This window comes from Falco punctatus (genome assembly GCF_963210335.1).
Source record: "Falco punctatus genome assembly, chromosome: 2".
Classification (NCBI taxonomy): Eukaryota; Metazoa; Chordata; class Aves; order Falconiformes; family Falconidae; genus Falco; species Falco punctatus.
The window spans coordinates 30,489,033-30,504,154 of record NC_137581.1 but is presented as its reverse complement, the minus strand read 5'-3'; the positions used below and the strand labels follow the sequence as shown (position 1 = coordinate 30,504,154).

The window sequence follows — 15,122 nt, the reverse complement described above, 5'->3', positions numbered from 1 at the left end:
CTTTTGAGTATCTCCAAGGATGGAGACTCCACAACCAGTCTGGCCAACCTCTGCCAGTGCTCAAATCACCTTCATAGTAAAACGTGTTTCCCGATGTTCAGAGGGAACCTCCTGTGCTTTGGTTTGTGCCCATTGCCTCTGCCTGTCACTGGGTACCACTGAAAAAAGCCTGGCTCCATCTTCTTTTCACTCTCCCTTCAGGTACATCAATCAGATCTCCTGAGCCTTCAAAGATAAGGGCTAAACAGCCCCAGCTCTCCCAGCCTTTCCTCACAGGAGAGGTGCTCCTGTCCCTTAATCATCTTTGTGGCCCTTCCTCAGACTCTCCAGCATGTCCACGTCTCTCTGGTGCTGAGGAACCCAGGACTGGACACAGCACTCCAGGTGTGGCCTCACCAGGGCTGACTACAGGCGAAAGATCGCCTCTCTTGACCTGCTGGCAATACTTTGTCTAATGCGGCCCAGGATACCAGTTCCCTTCTTTGCTGCAAGGGCACTTTGCTGGCTCATGTTCAACTCGTTCCACCAGGACGCTCAGGTCCTTTTCTGGCAAGCTGCTTTCCAGCTGGACAGCCACCAGCACATACTGGTGCCTGGGGTTGTTTCTCCCCAGCTGCAGGACCTTGCATTTCCTGCTGAACTTCACAGGGTTCTTGTCAGCCCATTTCTCCAGCCTGTTTTGGTCCCTCTGGATGGCAGCATAACCCTCTGGCATGTCAGCCACTCTTCCCAGTTGTGTGTCGCCCGCAAACTTGCTAAGGGTGCACTCTGCCCCATCATCCAGATCGCTAGTGAAGATATTAGAGAGGGCTGGACCCAGTATTGACCCCTGGAATACACTGCTAGTTACTGGCCTCCAACTAAATTTCGTGCCACTGATCACCTCCCTCTGGGCCCAGCCACTCAGCCATTGGGGATTTCTCCATAATGGTGCCTTGTAGGCACTTCCTTGCTTACATGCAGGTGCTGGAAGTGGAAAGTTCTACCCAACACTGTCGTGGGAAGCAAGGTTAAAAGGAAGGAAAACACAAGCCACTCAGAATGAAAGACAGATGCAGAAAATCATAAGGTGAAAGGCTTTGAGAAAGCTGTTTGTATTTGAAAATTTCAGAATCAGGTAATTTCTAAAAATATTTAAGTAAAATTATTCATTTATGCAAATGCATTAACCCAGGAAGAGCCAAAAACTAAAAACAAACATCCAGTATGAAGACTTTCTTTACAATAAAAATTCTTCTAGGAAGTATATTAAATATGACAAGAGGGGAAAAAAAGCATCTCACAATTTATATTCAAGGGCATCACATTTTAGAACAATGTCTTAGCCATTAATCATTTACAAATGATTCACAAAGAAATTAAATATGCTATTCCATAAGAGAATAATGTAATTTACAGTTTAGATGTAAGGCTTCACCATAACATCTCATACCCTTCACCTGGCTCTTTGCATACCCAAGTTGAATGATCTGTACTTACTCTCCTGCCGGAGCAACACAGCACAGTGGTCCTCAAAAACACAGGTAGTGTTCAGGTTTACTTTGGAAGGTTAAAGAAAAAAAGTATTACTAGTAAGCTTCACAATAAAAGCAAATGAAAAGCTAGGAGAAATAGATTAAGTTATATTTGCTAGTCCTAGGATTCAGGGAATGGAATAAATTACACCTTGTGAAAAAAAAGTATCTAGCTACTAGTTATGCCATCATATTATTAGTCATTGTGCACAACTGGGACACCACGACTCCAAATCACAGACCAGAAACACAGTGCTTCCTTTAAACAAAGTACATAACTTCTGTATGAAAAAAGTTGGGGAAAAAAACACGAGAAGTATCCATCTCCATAGCTATCATATGCATAAGAACTATTTGCTTTAGAGAGCTCCAGTTTATTCAAAACACTGAATGTAATACTGATGACAATAATATCCCTTAGTCTCCTTACGGATCAAGTACAAATCAGAGAAAAACCCTGTCCCAAAACACTCAATTTCAATCACAAAACATTGTCAGAAATCTCATATTTGCAACACAGTTACCTGGTGTTGCAGTTAACATATTAATTCTGCAGACAACAGTCACAAGTACTTACTAAAAATACAGATATGTTCCCTAAAAGTAAAGTGAAGCTTTATTTAGATGACAAAGCTTTTATAATAGTGCACGGTGCAAATTTTCAGTATGAAGACATTCAGAAGATTTGCTGCTCAAAGAGGATCTTTTCAAACCCTGGTGGAGGTGTGTGATAAAATTCACTGAACTGACAATCCAGAATGGCACTGTCATCAACTGCAGAAAAGAACCAAACAGAGGGAATTAGATAAGGAATACTTACAGTTTGATCCTCTATTACACCATCTTACTAGATTATATACTATGCTCAAACCATGAAGAATATTCTCAAACACATCCACTACATACATACAATACAATTAAAAGAAATCTCTTCAACAAATTTGCTAAAGCCCTACACATGACGGCAAATCATCTCTCTCTTCTGCTGTTTACTTTAGTTGGTAATTGTCCTTGGTGAAGTCAATGAGAACACTACCTCTGACTTCACTGGGAGTGTTAGCAGGGCTTCAGGTAATTCCCTCCAAATCTTCTCCTCCATTTCTCTGGAAATCTACAGATTAAGGACACTACCAGATACATGCTGAAGGGCTGTCACCTCCTCAGCTACGTACCTTTCTGTCCACTTCCTCATTCTGCTGGAGTGTCAGCTATCTGCAATGACTTCTCTGGAGGTTTACAAGGTTTCAGATGTCTGCAGTGGTTGGTGTCAGACCATCTGTTTTAGCGTATGCTCCAAAAAGAGCTTCTTTGACTGCCTCTAAGTTGGAAGTTAATGATTTTTTACAATACTTCTCCCAGTTTTAGAGCCCTTGCATAATCTGAGACACAAGTGTTACTACCTTCAATGTAGAATACAAAAAACAAATTGCTGAGCATTTTCAGAGCAAAGCTTTCATGTACTGCATTAGCAAACTGAAATACCCAACCAGTCAGAAGAGCCAGGTATCTTTCAAAGACAACTTCCAAGACAAACCTGGTACTCTAGCAACATCAGGTGAAAACAGAAAAGCTTCATCTCCATATTTTGGTTTGGAATTTAGATATCTGAGAGCCAACGTAGGAATTTTTCCCTCCTAGGCTCAGATAAAACTCCTATCAGTGTATCTGTACAGTTCTGTAGTACTTACGCAGTGTTTGTATTTCAGTTCCGCAAGAGCGCCCAAGGTATAGCTGCTGTAGGGAACAACCTTTAAGTCCGTTTTTCTGTTTTACGTTCTCAAGCTTGACACCGTGTTTGCCTGCTCTATCATGATTCTTTTAAAAAGATACCTACAGTTGCAGTTTGAATTATGGACAGGGTAAATGCTTAAGAAACTCTTTTCTCTATGGTAAAATCCCTTCTCATGGCTAGAAGTTCACATTAAATTAAGGACATTTATAGTTTATACCAAGTAAGTACCACACGAAAGCAATCTGCAGGCTTCAATTGTTATAGCTACATGTAGGAGACATGATAATTATGACGAAATTGTGCCTGCTTGTGGAAGATGACAATAAGAGCCTGGCAATAAAAAAGTCACTGCATTCCTCAGGCACAGAACTTCTTTAGTCAGAGAAAAAGATGATTTACAGTAGGCTAACATGCCACCAAATGTTTTCTGAAAGCAACGTGTATTCTTCATGTTATGTAACACTATTTCCAAAATATAGGGAAGATGCAACAATCAACTATCACACAGCAGCTCTCCTCCCGCTGCTCAGGAAGCTTTTGGCACCGGGAGATCCTGCAGTGCTACAGGGCAGCTACTGTCTGCCACAACATTTTACCAGCGCCATCACGCGGCCTAAGAACACATCACAGTATGACTATGTAAAACAATTGCCACTCGAGTAGCTTAGAAAGCTGTAATTTGTCAGCTACATTTATAGGCTTCAGAGGCTCTACAACACATCTATAATATTTTCTTCCCGTTCATAAAACTCAGTATTACAAATTTATCAAGATATAAACGGAAACATGCCAACAGTTCATTAGGAACCAACCACGAAATGAAACAATTATCCACATCATATAGCTAATGGTATCTCAAGAGCAAAACGATTTTGCAAGAGGTTACTGCTTAGATGAAGCTCACACAGGAATAAACTGGACATGGGTTAGGTATAATACTGGGAATCCAATGAGCAGTTATCATTTGCTGGAAATTACAGGCCAGCCCAGGGTGTAGTGTTGATTATGCACTGAGCCAAGGGCAATGCTGCCTTTCAGATGAGATGTTAAACAGAATTCTAACTACTTGGGAACTCCAAAACGATCACCAAGTTCTGGAAGAGTAAATCATTAACACATCTTGGCCAAATTCCACCTTCCATAATTCATCAATTGTTCCTTAAACTGCCTATGCAGGGATTAATTGGATATGGTATTTGTTTCTTGTTCAAAACTGCTGTGTTGTATTGATGGTTGCTGGCACAACAGCTACCACAACTGCTGAGTTTCAGAATTGGGCACCAATTTCATACGGCAGCAAAGAGCTGTACCACTATATAGCAAAAGCAGCTGTACTAGGAATACATTAAAGTTATGACTTCCATAATAAAATATAAACAGCAATTCAGTATCTACTTGTATTTAACACTGAATGCATTTATAAAGTATGTGAAATTAACAGGCATAAATACCAAGCTTCAGAGATAAATCAGATTAGCCCACAAGTCTACATAAGTTTGAATTTGTTGTTTTTCTTTTTCTCATCTGTTTCACAGGTTTTTCACCTTGCAATTTTTAGACCAAGTGCAGTAACTGCCCAGCTGGTTGGATGTGGACACTGTAAGCTGTCAGTAAACAGCACTTCTTTTCACCATTAAGCGTTAAAAATTAGGTGAAAATATACTTTTGTATTTTCATGCAATTTGTACATTTGGCAAAATGTAGTTGCCAAAAATAAATGATTGATGCATCTGCCATTTAAGCAAGAATACATAGCTCACAAGACAGACTTGGTACAAAAATACTGTCCATACTGTGAAACAGTTTGAAAATCTCTGACTTACCATAGACCACTGGATAGACAGTCCCTCGGATTCCTGAAGCTGGACAATGCATGTTCTTCCCATTTAAATATACATTTAATTCTACATGGTCATATGTAATACCCTACAAAGTACAGAAAATTAACAAAAAAGCATCAACAAGTTTATACATGTAAGATTGCTACTTAATTTAGCTTTCTTAGCCACAGGCAAATTTTAACACCATTATGCAAACCACAGCATCCTAGAAAACCTCACTGGAAATATTCCTGCAAAGGACTAGAAGTTAATAAATGACCGGTAACATTTGTATTTTCAAATAGTCAGGATTCCTTAACGCTCGTACAATTTGGATGCATCACAGTACTGCACACTGCATCCTACAAAGTTTAGAAAACAAATTTCCAAACTACTTTTCACCATGTTAAAGAAACACAAAGTTTATCATGATTTTAAATATTAAGCAGTTTGCAGTCTTCTTGTTTATACCTCCTCACGGAAATAAAACTTAATTCAGAGCGTCACTATTTATAAAAGTTATTTGTCCATACTTACATACGGAAACCTCTCTCAGGTCATTCACTCTGGCAGCAGCAACAGACCATGGTTTCATACAGAATGCCATAAATATGCTGACTGCAGAGCAGAAAGCAAATGCTAACAAGGTAATAAGTTACTTATTTGTTAGCTAAATCATTTTTCTCACTGTTTTGGTATGGCTGAGTGTGACAATTTGTGCTGTCATTCAGTACTTCAGCAACCTAATGACAGAACAAAATAAATTGAAACTTTTGAAAACTGGGGAGTTAGAAGTAACACATCAGCTACTTTTTTGTGAGTAGTTGAAGCTGTTCAGATGACACAGGTTGACCAAACCCTGAAACAGTCTGCAACTGTCCAAAAAAACAATTTCAAAAGGGGATTAGAAGAATAATAATAGTACCTGAGAGCAAAGGATGGAGTAGTCAGCCTTAGCTCTTTGGGGCTTCTAAAGATGAAATTTCTAACCACTGTTACATAGAGGCAAGGTTACCCAGCAAGAAAAAGTAGTGATGATAAATGGTCTCAATTTTGTTGCATTGCTCCCATGTATTTTTGAAAATACATCTCTAACAGGATATTAAGAAAATTAAAGGAATAAAACACAACCCTTTGAACAAAGTCACTTAAAGATGTTTTGAGAAACCTGGAATAGTAAGACACCAAAAAATCTTAAGATTCTCCATTTGTTCTCAATTCTTAAATAATTTTCCCAGTGAGCATTACTCCCCTTCCCCACTTACTAACTCTCCTTCCCTACAAAAGTTTGACTAAAAATACAATTTGTTTATCATCCAGGACCTGTCTTTGCTCAGCTCTGTCCTTCTAATCATTAACCAGTTAGCTACAGGATCTTGAGCTCCGCTGGGTATGGTGCATAGCTATGTAATGCATTCCAACACATTATTTGTTCAGGGAGGTCCTATCTCAAACAGTGTAGGATCCTTGTTGTGGGAGTTATCCGTCAGGCAGATACTGCAACCAAGCATGAGAGGCTACTTTTCAAACATTAGTGAAGTCTCTTCCTCATTCAGAAATGTATCAATGCTGAGAATGAAGTCCACAGATATGCAGGCTGCTGATCCATTCAAACACAACAGGAGTTGGTATCAGCACTTTCCAAACTGGGAGATGCAAACTGAACAATTTGACTGAAACAGTCAGCCTGACCACAGAGTTGTAAATAAGAGGAATCTAGGGGAGTAAAGAAGGCTTAAGAAACTCACCACCACATCACCCTCCTGAGGAAGGTTGTTTGCTGGTAGTCTATTTTTCTCCTCATTATTATAGTAGAGAGCTCCATCATTTCTCATCACCAGGCTATGGACATCTCGACCAAGCGGAATTTGATTCAAGTTTGCTTTCTGGGTTGCAACTCCAATACCCCAAATCCCTAAAACGTGCCATTAACAGGGAAAGAAAAAAACCATTAGTTTGAATACTATCTTACTGAAGCGGAATAGCATAAAGAATGTGTTTTTAACCAGTGCCATAGCAGTACTAGTAGTAAGTATCTCTTGGAAATACCAAGACTATTGTGGGTTAGCCCTGCTAGGAAGCTAAGCACCACCCAGCCATTCACTCGCTTCCCCCACAGGCCCAGTGGGACAGAGGAAGAGGAAAGGAAAAGTAAACCCAAGAAAACCTGTGGGTAAAGACAGAAAGTGCTTAATTAGCAAAGGAGAAAACTTCAGAAAACTTTCCAATAGTCAGAGTGACCCCACAGATGATCCCTAATAGACTGTGCAGGGACAATTCTGGGAATTGAAGTTTTAACTTAAATGATCTACAGTTCTCCTGCCTTGGGGCACAGGAATAAAGACACGGCTCATAGGGACCAGGAGTATTAATTTCCTGTGTTTCTCAAGTATAAGAACATGGATACTGTACCTGTGTGAATAATGACCATGTATGAACAACAGCTGTGGGGGATTCTTCCCCCAACATAAAGGATACCGAAATGGTCAAGTTAAGACTGATCTGGGGTTTACATATAGTTCAAAACTAAACAACCAGTTTGACTGCAAAGTGTTTTGGACAGATTTGTGTTCATGCTGCCTGCACTCCAAATCAACTGAACGCAAACAACCCTTACCCAAAAAGCACCAGCTTCGCGCTCCAGCTGGTATCATATGGCCTGTCTCTGGACTAACACTTCTCTTCTTCCCTCCACCTATATCCCTACACACTTAGGGAAAGATACGGCTTCATTTTCACAGTGTATGTTGTTTTTAAAAATGCATGTCTGATTTTTCATGTTAGAATACAGGCAAACCTGGAGTGCACTCTACTACTGAAGCTGACTATTAGTAAAAGTATAATGCTTCCAAATTTCATTCACTTTCAGCTGCCTTGCATTATATTTGTGCAAAACAAATAAAACAGGGTGTTGAAAAGACTCCTCCTGATAAGGCAGTGTCAGAGTAAGTGCCACACTTACTTGATTTGAACAGCAAAGTTTAACACAAGGAGTGTTACCCTTGCTTGGGCAAACACAGTGCATATTAAAAGCAAATGAAGGTAGACAAATAGCTACAAATATTGCTGGATAAACTGCATTGCTTAAAAAAAACCCAACTTCATACCTACAGTGTTTTATGTGGTCATAAGCATTTATTTACCAAAAAACTTTCCTACAATATGCTAACTGAAAAACATGCACATAACAGCATACAAAATAATACAGTGGTTTAGTATTTCCACTCCTTTAGTAATATACTTACCACTCTCAAATATTTAAGAGCCACAATTTAAAAAATATATTAATTTCCTTCTACACAATGACACCTTATAAAACTCTCCGATGTTCACAAGTTCAAGGATGAAATTAGAAAGATGCATGTGCTCGGTATTTGAGATATGACCACCAACAGACAATCTGACATACCTTCCAAGTTTAAAGTTGAACATTTTTTGCTGACTAACCTGTGGACTGGATTTTAAACTCAAAATAGCTCTTGTTCTGATGCAAAGGTGCATTGGCCAAGCAGCCTCCTGTGCCACATATTCTTCTGCCATTTTTAACAATGACAACATCTGTCCCTGCAAGAAGAAAAAAACCCCGCAAAATATCAAAACATTTTTAGAAGTCCAGAAGCAGACTTTAACAGTCCTAAACATTGAGAACAGTTTTTGTTCTTTCTGCCCCAAGTAAGAGCTTCATTAGTCTGTGAGAATTATGATGACAGGTGACACTTTGAGGTAAGAAAAGAAAAGCTGTTTACAGGCCAGTTCATCTTTCAGATAGGGTTTATTTATTTTAAATCTATACACTGCTCTAATTTAGCCTCTTGCATTTTATGGCTCCATGTCAATTACAACCTTTGCTCAACCACATCAGAAGCATAACTTACAATTTAGTCAGAAAGGGTTCACTGCGAGACCACAGCCCTGTACCCTGTCTCTACACACTGGAGAAAAAATGTTCAGCAAAGGGAAGGAAAGACACATTGGGTAGAAACTTTTGACGGAATTGAAAGGTGTTTAATTATTCCCTGAAAAAATCCTTTTATTAGAAACATGCCTACCAATACAGAGAGAAAAAAATCCTTTGCTAAGTTTTCCTCCTCCAGCAGAAGACTTCATCTTTAGGCACTGTTGTCATGGTCAAGAACATGAGACACAGTCAAAACCCACTGATAAAACCGAATAAAAACAGACTAGCAATTGTGCTTGAGCACTAGACTCTGGTTCAACCACACTGCTTTCCTCCTAGCTCTTTCCCTGGCTCTGCTGCAGCTGGCCCAGACCACTTCTCTGCTCAACAAAGCCCAGGCATGGTTTTGCGGACAGCTCGTCCTGAGGATGACGCTCGAGCAGCGGTATGGACAAGGCTCTGTATGGCTCGGCTCCCTCTGAGCCTTCATCGCCAGAACTCACCTCCTCTGCTCGGAGCCACCATCCCTCGCCTCAGCTGACCGACACCCGCGGCGTCCCTCAGACACCCCCCGACACTGAGCCACACCTCCCCACGCTCATTCTGCTGATGAGCGTCAACAGAATTTAAAGCAAAGGGACATTTCTTTTCCTGAAAACTGCCAAATCCTTCTAAAGAAGCAGTCAAAAAGCGACTTTGCCAGCGCGTTTCACCGAGGAGAGGATAAACTCCAGGGGCAGGCGCACATTCCCCCCGGGCAGGCAGGGCTACACCGTATGAAACCCGTCAGCTCCGCCTTCAAGCCTCCCGCCCACAGCGCCCGGGGACGCGCACCCCCGCCCGCCCCTCACGGGCGACCCCCTGCCGCGCCCCGGGGCTGCGGGCTCCCCGCGGGGAGGCGCCCGCGCCGCCACCGCCCCTCAGCCTCCGCCCGCCCCCCGGCCCCGGCCTGGCACGGGTGGGCTGGTGGCGCGGGGAGGGCAGCCGGGCCGCCCCGCTTACCCATGCGCTGCGTGTCGAGATGCACCGCCGGCATCTCCTTCAGCGGGATGTGGCCGGCGCCGCCATCCCTGCACCACGAGAAGCAGCAGAACACGGAGGCGGCCATGACTGGCCGGAGCCCGCCGTGCCGCGCAGACGCAACGGCGGGCGGCGGGGCAGGCGGGGGGCGCGGGCGGGCGCAGCGCCCCCTGGCGGGCGGGAGGTGGAGCCGCGCGGCGGAGCGGGGGGCGCCCCGGCCCCGCTGCCCGCCCCGGCGCGACGTGGCGGGGGGCGGTGGGACATGGCGGGCAGCGTCCTGTGGCGCGCCGCTCGGCCCCGGGCGTGTCGTGAAACCGAGTACGGTCTCAAAAGAAAATCACATTAAAACCCCATCTTCCCTCAGGAAGTGAAAATTTAAATTAAAACGAGAGCAGCCGGAAACCTGCGCCTTCTCCTCCGGAGCTGAGGAGCTGGGTCTGAATGTGGCGGTGGCCTGAGGCGGCGGCGTGCTCGGCCGGCAGCGCGCAGCCACAGAAAGGACAATACACGTGTATATATTTTTATATAAAATGGAAAATTTATGTACATACATATTTTAAAAAAAGGCGAAAGGGATCATGGTGGGCAGGTGGTAGGTATCACACCAACAAACTCCACAGTGCTGGGCCATGTGGGAAGAGACTCCTTTGTGGAAATTTACTGGTCAGTTATTCCTGGCTCCAAGTAACAAGGAACCTATTTATCTTCTGCCTTTTTTTTTTTTTTTCCCTTCCCCCTTGTTTTTTTTTTTAACTCTTTCTTGGAAAAGGCAGGAAAGACAGGGCTCCTTGAAGCAAAAGGTTCACGCAGCCGGGCCCAGCCAGGGTCTCTCCGCCTGCCCCCGCGGCGCCTGCTCCTTGTGGGTTGCCCTTTCTCCTCGTATTCCAGAGCTGTCCGGCTACTGAGTCTTAACTGAAGTTTTTGGATCCTGTTTGCTTACAGAGTATTTTCTAATCTGTTCAAAAGCTTTGGTAGAGTGTTTTCCTGATTTACTCGGGACCGGGCGAATCCTGCTGTAAAGAATGCTACAGTGAAAATCCAGCATCCTATTATTACCATTTTTTTGCAAAGCACACTTCAAGACCAGCTCTGTGTCCCTTTCATAGAGGCAGAATGCCACATAATTTAAAAAGCTGTGGCTTGACTCGTGGCCTTTGGGTTACGCAAGTGTTTCTTTGGCAAAAACCTTAGAGCTGTCCCTGCAGCACACAGCATCCAGAACAGGGGCCACAAACCGGGCTCCAACAAATATAGTAGTAAATAGTAATAACATGGCTATAGAAGCCCACCTGTACCTACTTCACATTTTTATTTATCTACAGAAAAATATCCAATAAATGCTGTGCCATGAACTGCTGATCTAAAATATTTTGCAGACAGCAGATAATTTCAATACTTATATTTAAAAGCTTATTTATCTGCCCACCAATTTGAGATTAAATGGTTTCTCATGATTTTCAGCTGGTGTCTTATTTTGTGGCATTTCACCTAGAAAGCCCTCTTAGCATTTTATTACAGTATATAATACGATGCAACTAATATAACCCATGCAGTACAAAGTTATTTGTTGGGGTGGGGTGTTTAAGGGGTTAAACAGATATTAAAAATCCCACGTTAGAAGAAATCTTCATAGCCAGAAATACTTTATTGGTCTGGATGGGCTGCATCAGTCACATCCTTTACTTGAAACATGAGGTGGAATGCTGTCTTTCTCAAAATTGTACCTAAACCCAATCTGATTTTAAGAGCAGCTTTAAAGTATGCTTCCTTTCTTTTATTGGACTTACTGTTACAACCCATAAACATTTGGGGTCAAGAGCTCACTTCCTTAAAATATGCCAAATGGGATTAGTCTTGAACTTCTAAGAAGTAAATATTAGATGGAAACTGATGTTTGTTTATTTTGTACAGAGGGCATCATGATTCTCCTTGGTAGCTTGTTGTTCACATAATTAGTCCCATTTAAGTCACTGCGGGATTTTTATTGTCTGTCACACGCTGTGGGTTTATTACAGTAAATGCTAAAAGACAAATGTTAATATAGTTAAAAAAAAATAAAAGAAAACAACTCAGAAAAAGATTCAACCTCCAAATGATTCCCCATCTCATTTTTTTTCTCTGAGCCCCAGTAAGTCCCTTCTTCCCCAAAATGAGCACTGGGAATACAAACACATCTCGCCACATGAAGTCAGCTTTGCCAGATCAGTTGAACTTGAGGGGATGGGGCTTTGGGGAGCAGTGGTTGGAGCTGGGAGCTTCCTGCCAGTTTCCTGCTCCGCTAATTTCTTTACTTGAGAGGCTGGCTTTACAGGCCAACAGACTGCACCACGTGTTGGGTGAAGTGCACGCCACAGCTTGGGAAAGTTCCTGGTGCTGCTTTGGAGCACGTTGACTCCAGTGCCTATGTGCTTGGCAGGCAGGAAGCCTCAGGGGACCAAGGTCAGTGCAGCTCTCCTCCCTGCGCCCATCTTGCCTCCCTCCAGGTGCAGAAACTGCCTGCTGAGCACCCTGACAAACAGCTGGTGACAGCTCGGTGTCACAATGGGTTGTGCAGGAACAGCGGCAAAGATGTACTCATGCCCTGAGCAAAGGCTTTGGCACCAGACAAAATCAAGCAGATAATGCTGGTCTGGTGGAAGTAAGGCAAAAGTCATCTGGTCAGCTGGTAAGAAACATGGCTTATTCATATGCTTTTCTTAGAGAGTGAGGTGAGTGATTGCAGCAGGATAGTACTGTATTTGTAAATGTGCTTGTCAGCCTGTTCAGAGATATTCGAACACTAATGTTTTTACAGCGCACAAAGAACTGCCCCAAGAAAATGAAGATTGGGCTCCAATATTTAGAACTAGAATCGTGCTTGGTAATGAATGGGTTAATTCAGCTTTTGCCTTTCTTGAAAGTGCATTTCTTTCACTGGGGAGGCCAAGTATTTAGGACCCTCCCACAGTGGAAGGAAAATTAATGCTCAGCATGCCTCAACATGTTTGTTGCTCTGGGGTTTTAACTTTGTTTCCTTGAACAGTAGCAGCAGAGACATTTTGTCTGGGAACCATGTTAGAACAGGAAAATGACCAGTCCCATCCATTTCACAAATGCAGGCGTATTTGGAGGTCCTGCTGAAAGAAAATGATGGTCGTTGACTTGTTTTCTTCTCTAGCTCAGGGTTTCCTTCACAAAATACCACTATCTCTCACTAGCCCTGCAAAGTAGATATACTGGCTGCAGACAAGTATGTTTCAGAAAGATTCCCTGATACCGCCAAATCCATGGGAGGGAGGGGAACTCTCTCCCATTGTTACAGCATGTGACACAACACAACTAATCAGTTCTCAGAAATATAATTCCTGTTTGCCCGGCTAGTAAAAACTGCTGGAACTTGCTTCTCTGCTGCCACAAGCTTTGTGGAGGCATTTACACCTGTGAAAGCCAATTTTAATAGTTATTAAATATGCTGGAATGGATTTAGTGACGTCTCCATGCAACTTGCACAGAAGTAAATGATGGTGCAGGACTGGAAAATCAAGGTTTGTTTATTGAAAGCAGTCCTTCCACTCCCAGGGTCAGGCCTGTGGTTTGGAAGATGATACAGACAAGGTCTCAGATGAAAAACAGGTTGTGCTTGTACTTTTGAAATATTCATTATAATGTGTTCTTGTGAGGATTAATGTTCTGTAGGATGTATTCTGTTTTATACAGTTTGTCTCACACTTGCCAAATCTTAGAAGAAATTGTATATGAAAATTAATTTTGTTTCTCATTCTATTTACTTTTGAGGTCACTTCTCCTTTCCTTTTTATGCAATATAAGCAAAACCCAGTAGAGCAGAGCTTTGATCTGTGGGCAATCACAAACCTCATTAAAACTGACAGGCATGCTGTCCGTGCTTTGTTCAGGAAAGAGCAATTAAGTTCTTTTATGGCGTAAGACAGCTGAAAACTCGGAACTGCTGCCCACGGCACAGGGTTGCGTGGCCAAGTGCTGAGATGAGGTGACTTGTATGAGCAAGCACTAATTTGGGGAAAGTCAGAGAGATCTCTCTAGGGACCGCTTGCAAACGCGGCAGCAAGAGCATAGATTGGTTGCAGCTGTGTTTGCCTGTGTGCATGTCCGGGACCGGAAACACCACGCGAGAGCCAGCAGACAGTGGGAGAAGCAGTGGTGTATGGCCCTGAGAAAAAGCCAAGGGACAGCTTCTTCTGGGCAAGCATCCTGGCTAGAGCAGCAAACTTGGACTGCCGCACAGTACTCCCTCCCATTGGCTTCCTCTGTGTGCAAGGAAATGGGACGTGGCTGTACATTCTTTGTAAATAAATAGGATTATGCTAAGGAGCTAACTGAATTCATCGATTTCCACCCTTCCACCCCTCCTTGCAGGAGAATGTGGCAGAGTGCTGAATATTAGTTAACTGTCTGGGTCAAAGTTCTGAATGTAAACCTATAGAGCTTTTTAGTACTGCTAAAATAGTCATTGAAGATCCTGTAGTTATCAAGGCAATCTCTGATATTCAGACCTCAAAGCAGCAGTTGATCATTTCAGTCGCTGATGATCCTTCATGGATTTTTCATGCCTGGTATTTCTACAATGCATATTAAAATTAGCTTTTATGGAATAATAACAAGAAATGGCTTTCTTTGATCCCTTGTTTAGAGTTTTTAATATAGTCCAGATGTATCTGTTGAGAATAAATGTGGTCAGATACGGTAAATTGTGAAACATTTATACATGACTAAGGTGTTTGATACATGTTTTGAATAGTTTCTTATTTGTGTTACCTTAGAGCATCTTCTTACCAAGCTTCTATTGGCATCAAAGCTCTTGCAGATTTATTTCCATATTTAGGTCCCCACAGTGACTACATCATAGATTGTCCCTCTCCATTTGAGGGTATGCTTACACCAGCTGAATAAAGCAGCGTGCTTGAAGAAGTCACTGTCCCAGCACCAGAGTGTACTCTGTGTGTGCTCTGACACCTCAGCAATGGGACGTGAAGTCTTAACCTCCTTCAGTGGGAAGTAAAAGGCAGACTTGCAGCCTAGGATTAAACTGGAAAATGCCCTCAACTCACCTCTTTTCCTTGGTGTTTCACCCTAGGAGACAATTACAGTCTGACAGGTCTTTGGCAGCATGGCTTCAGAGA

General features: G+C 42.6%; 1 protein-coding gene across 1 annotated transcript; it reads right to left on the bottom strand.

The window, feature by feature from the left end:
* Nucleotides 1–1,065: 1,065 nt before the first annotated feature.
* SPRYD7 (SPRY domain containing 7) lies at nucleotides 1,066–10,129 on the bottom strand. The gene is made up of 5 exons (XM_080375136.1): nucleotides 9,967–10,129; nucleotides 8,514–8,630; nucleotides 6,815–6,981; nucleotides 5,070–5,172; nucleotides 1,066–2,288 (listed from the first exon to the last, which is right to left on the bottom strand). The coding sequence occupies exons 1-5, from the start codon at nucleotides 10,070–10,072 to the stop codon at nucleotides 2,191–2,193; spliced, it is 591 nt and encodes a 196-aa protein (XP_080231262.1). The 5' UTR covers nucleotides 10,073–10,129; the 3' UTR covers nucleotides 1,066–2,190.
* Nucleotides 10,130–15,122: the final 4,993 nt, after the last annotated feature.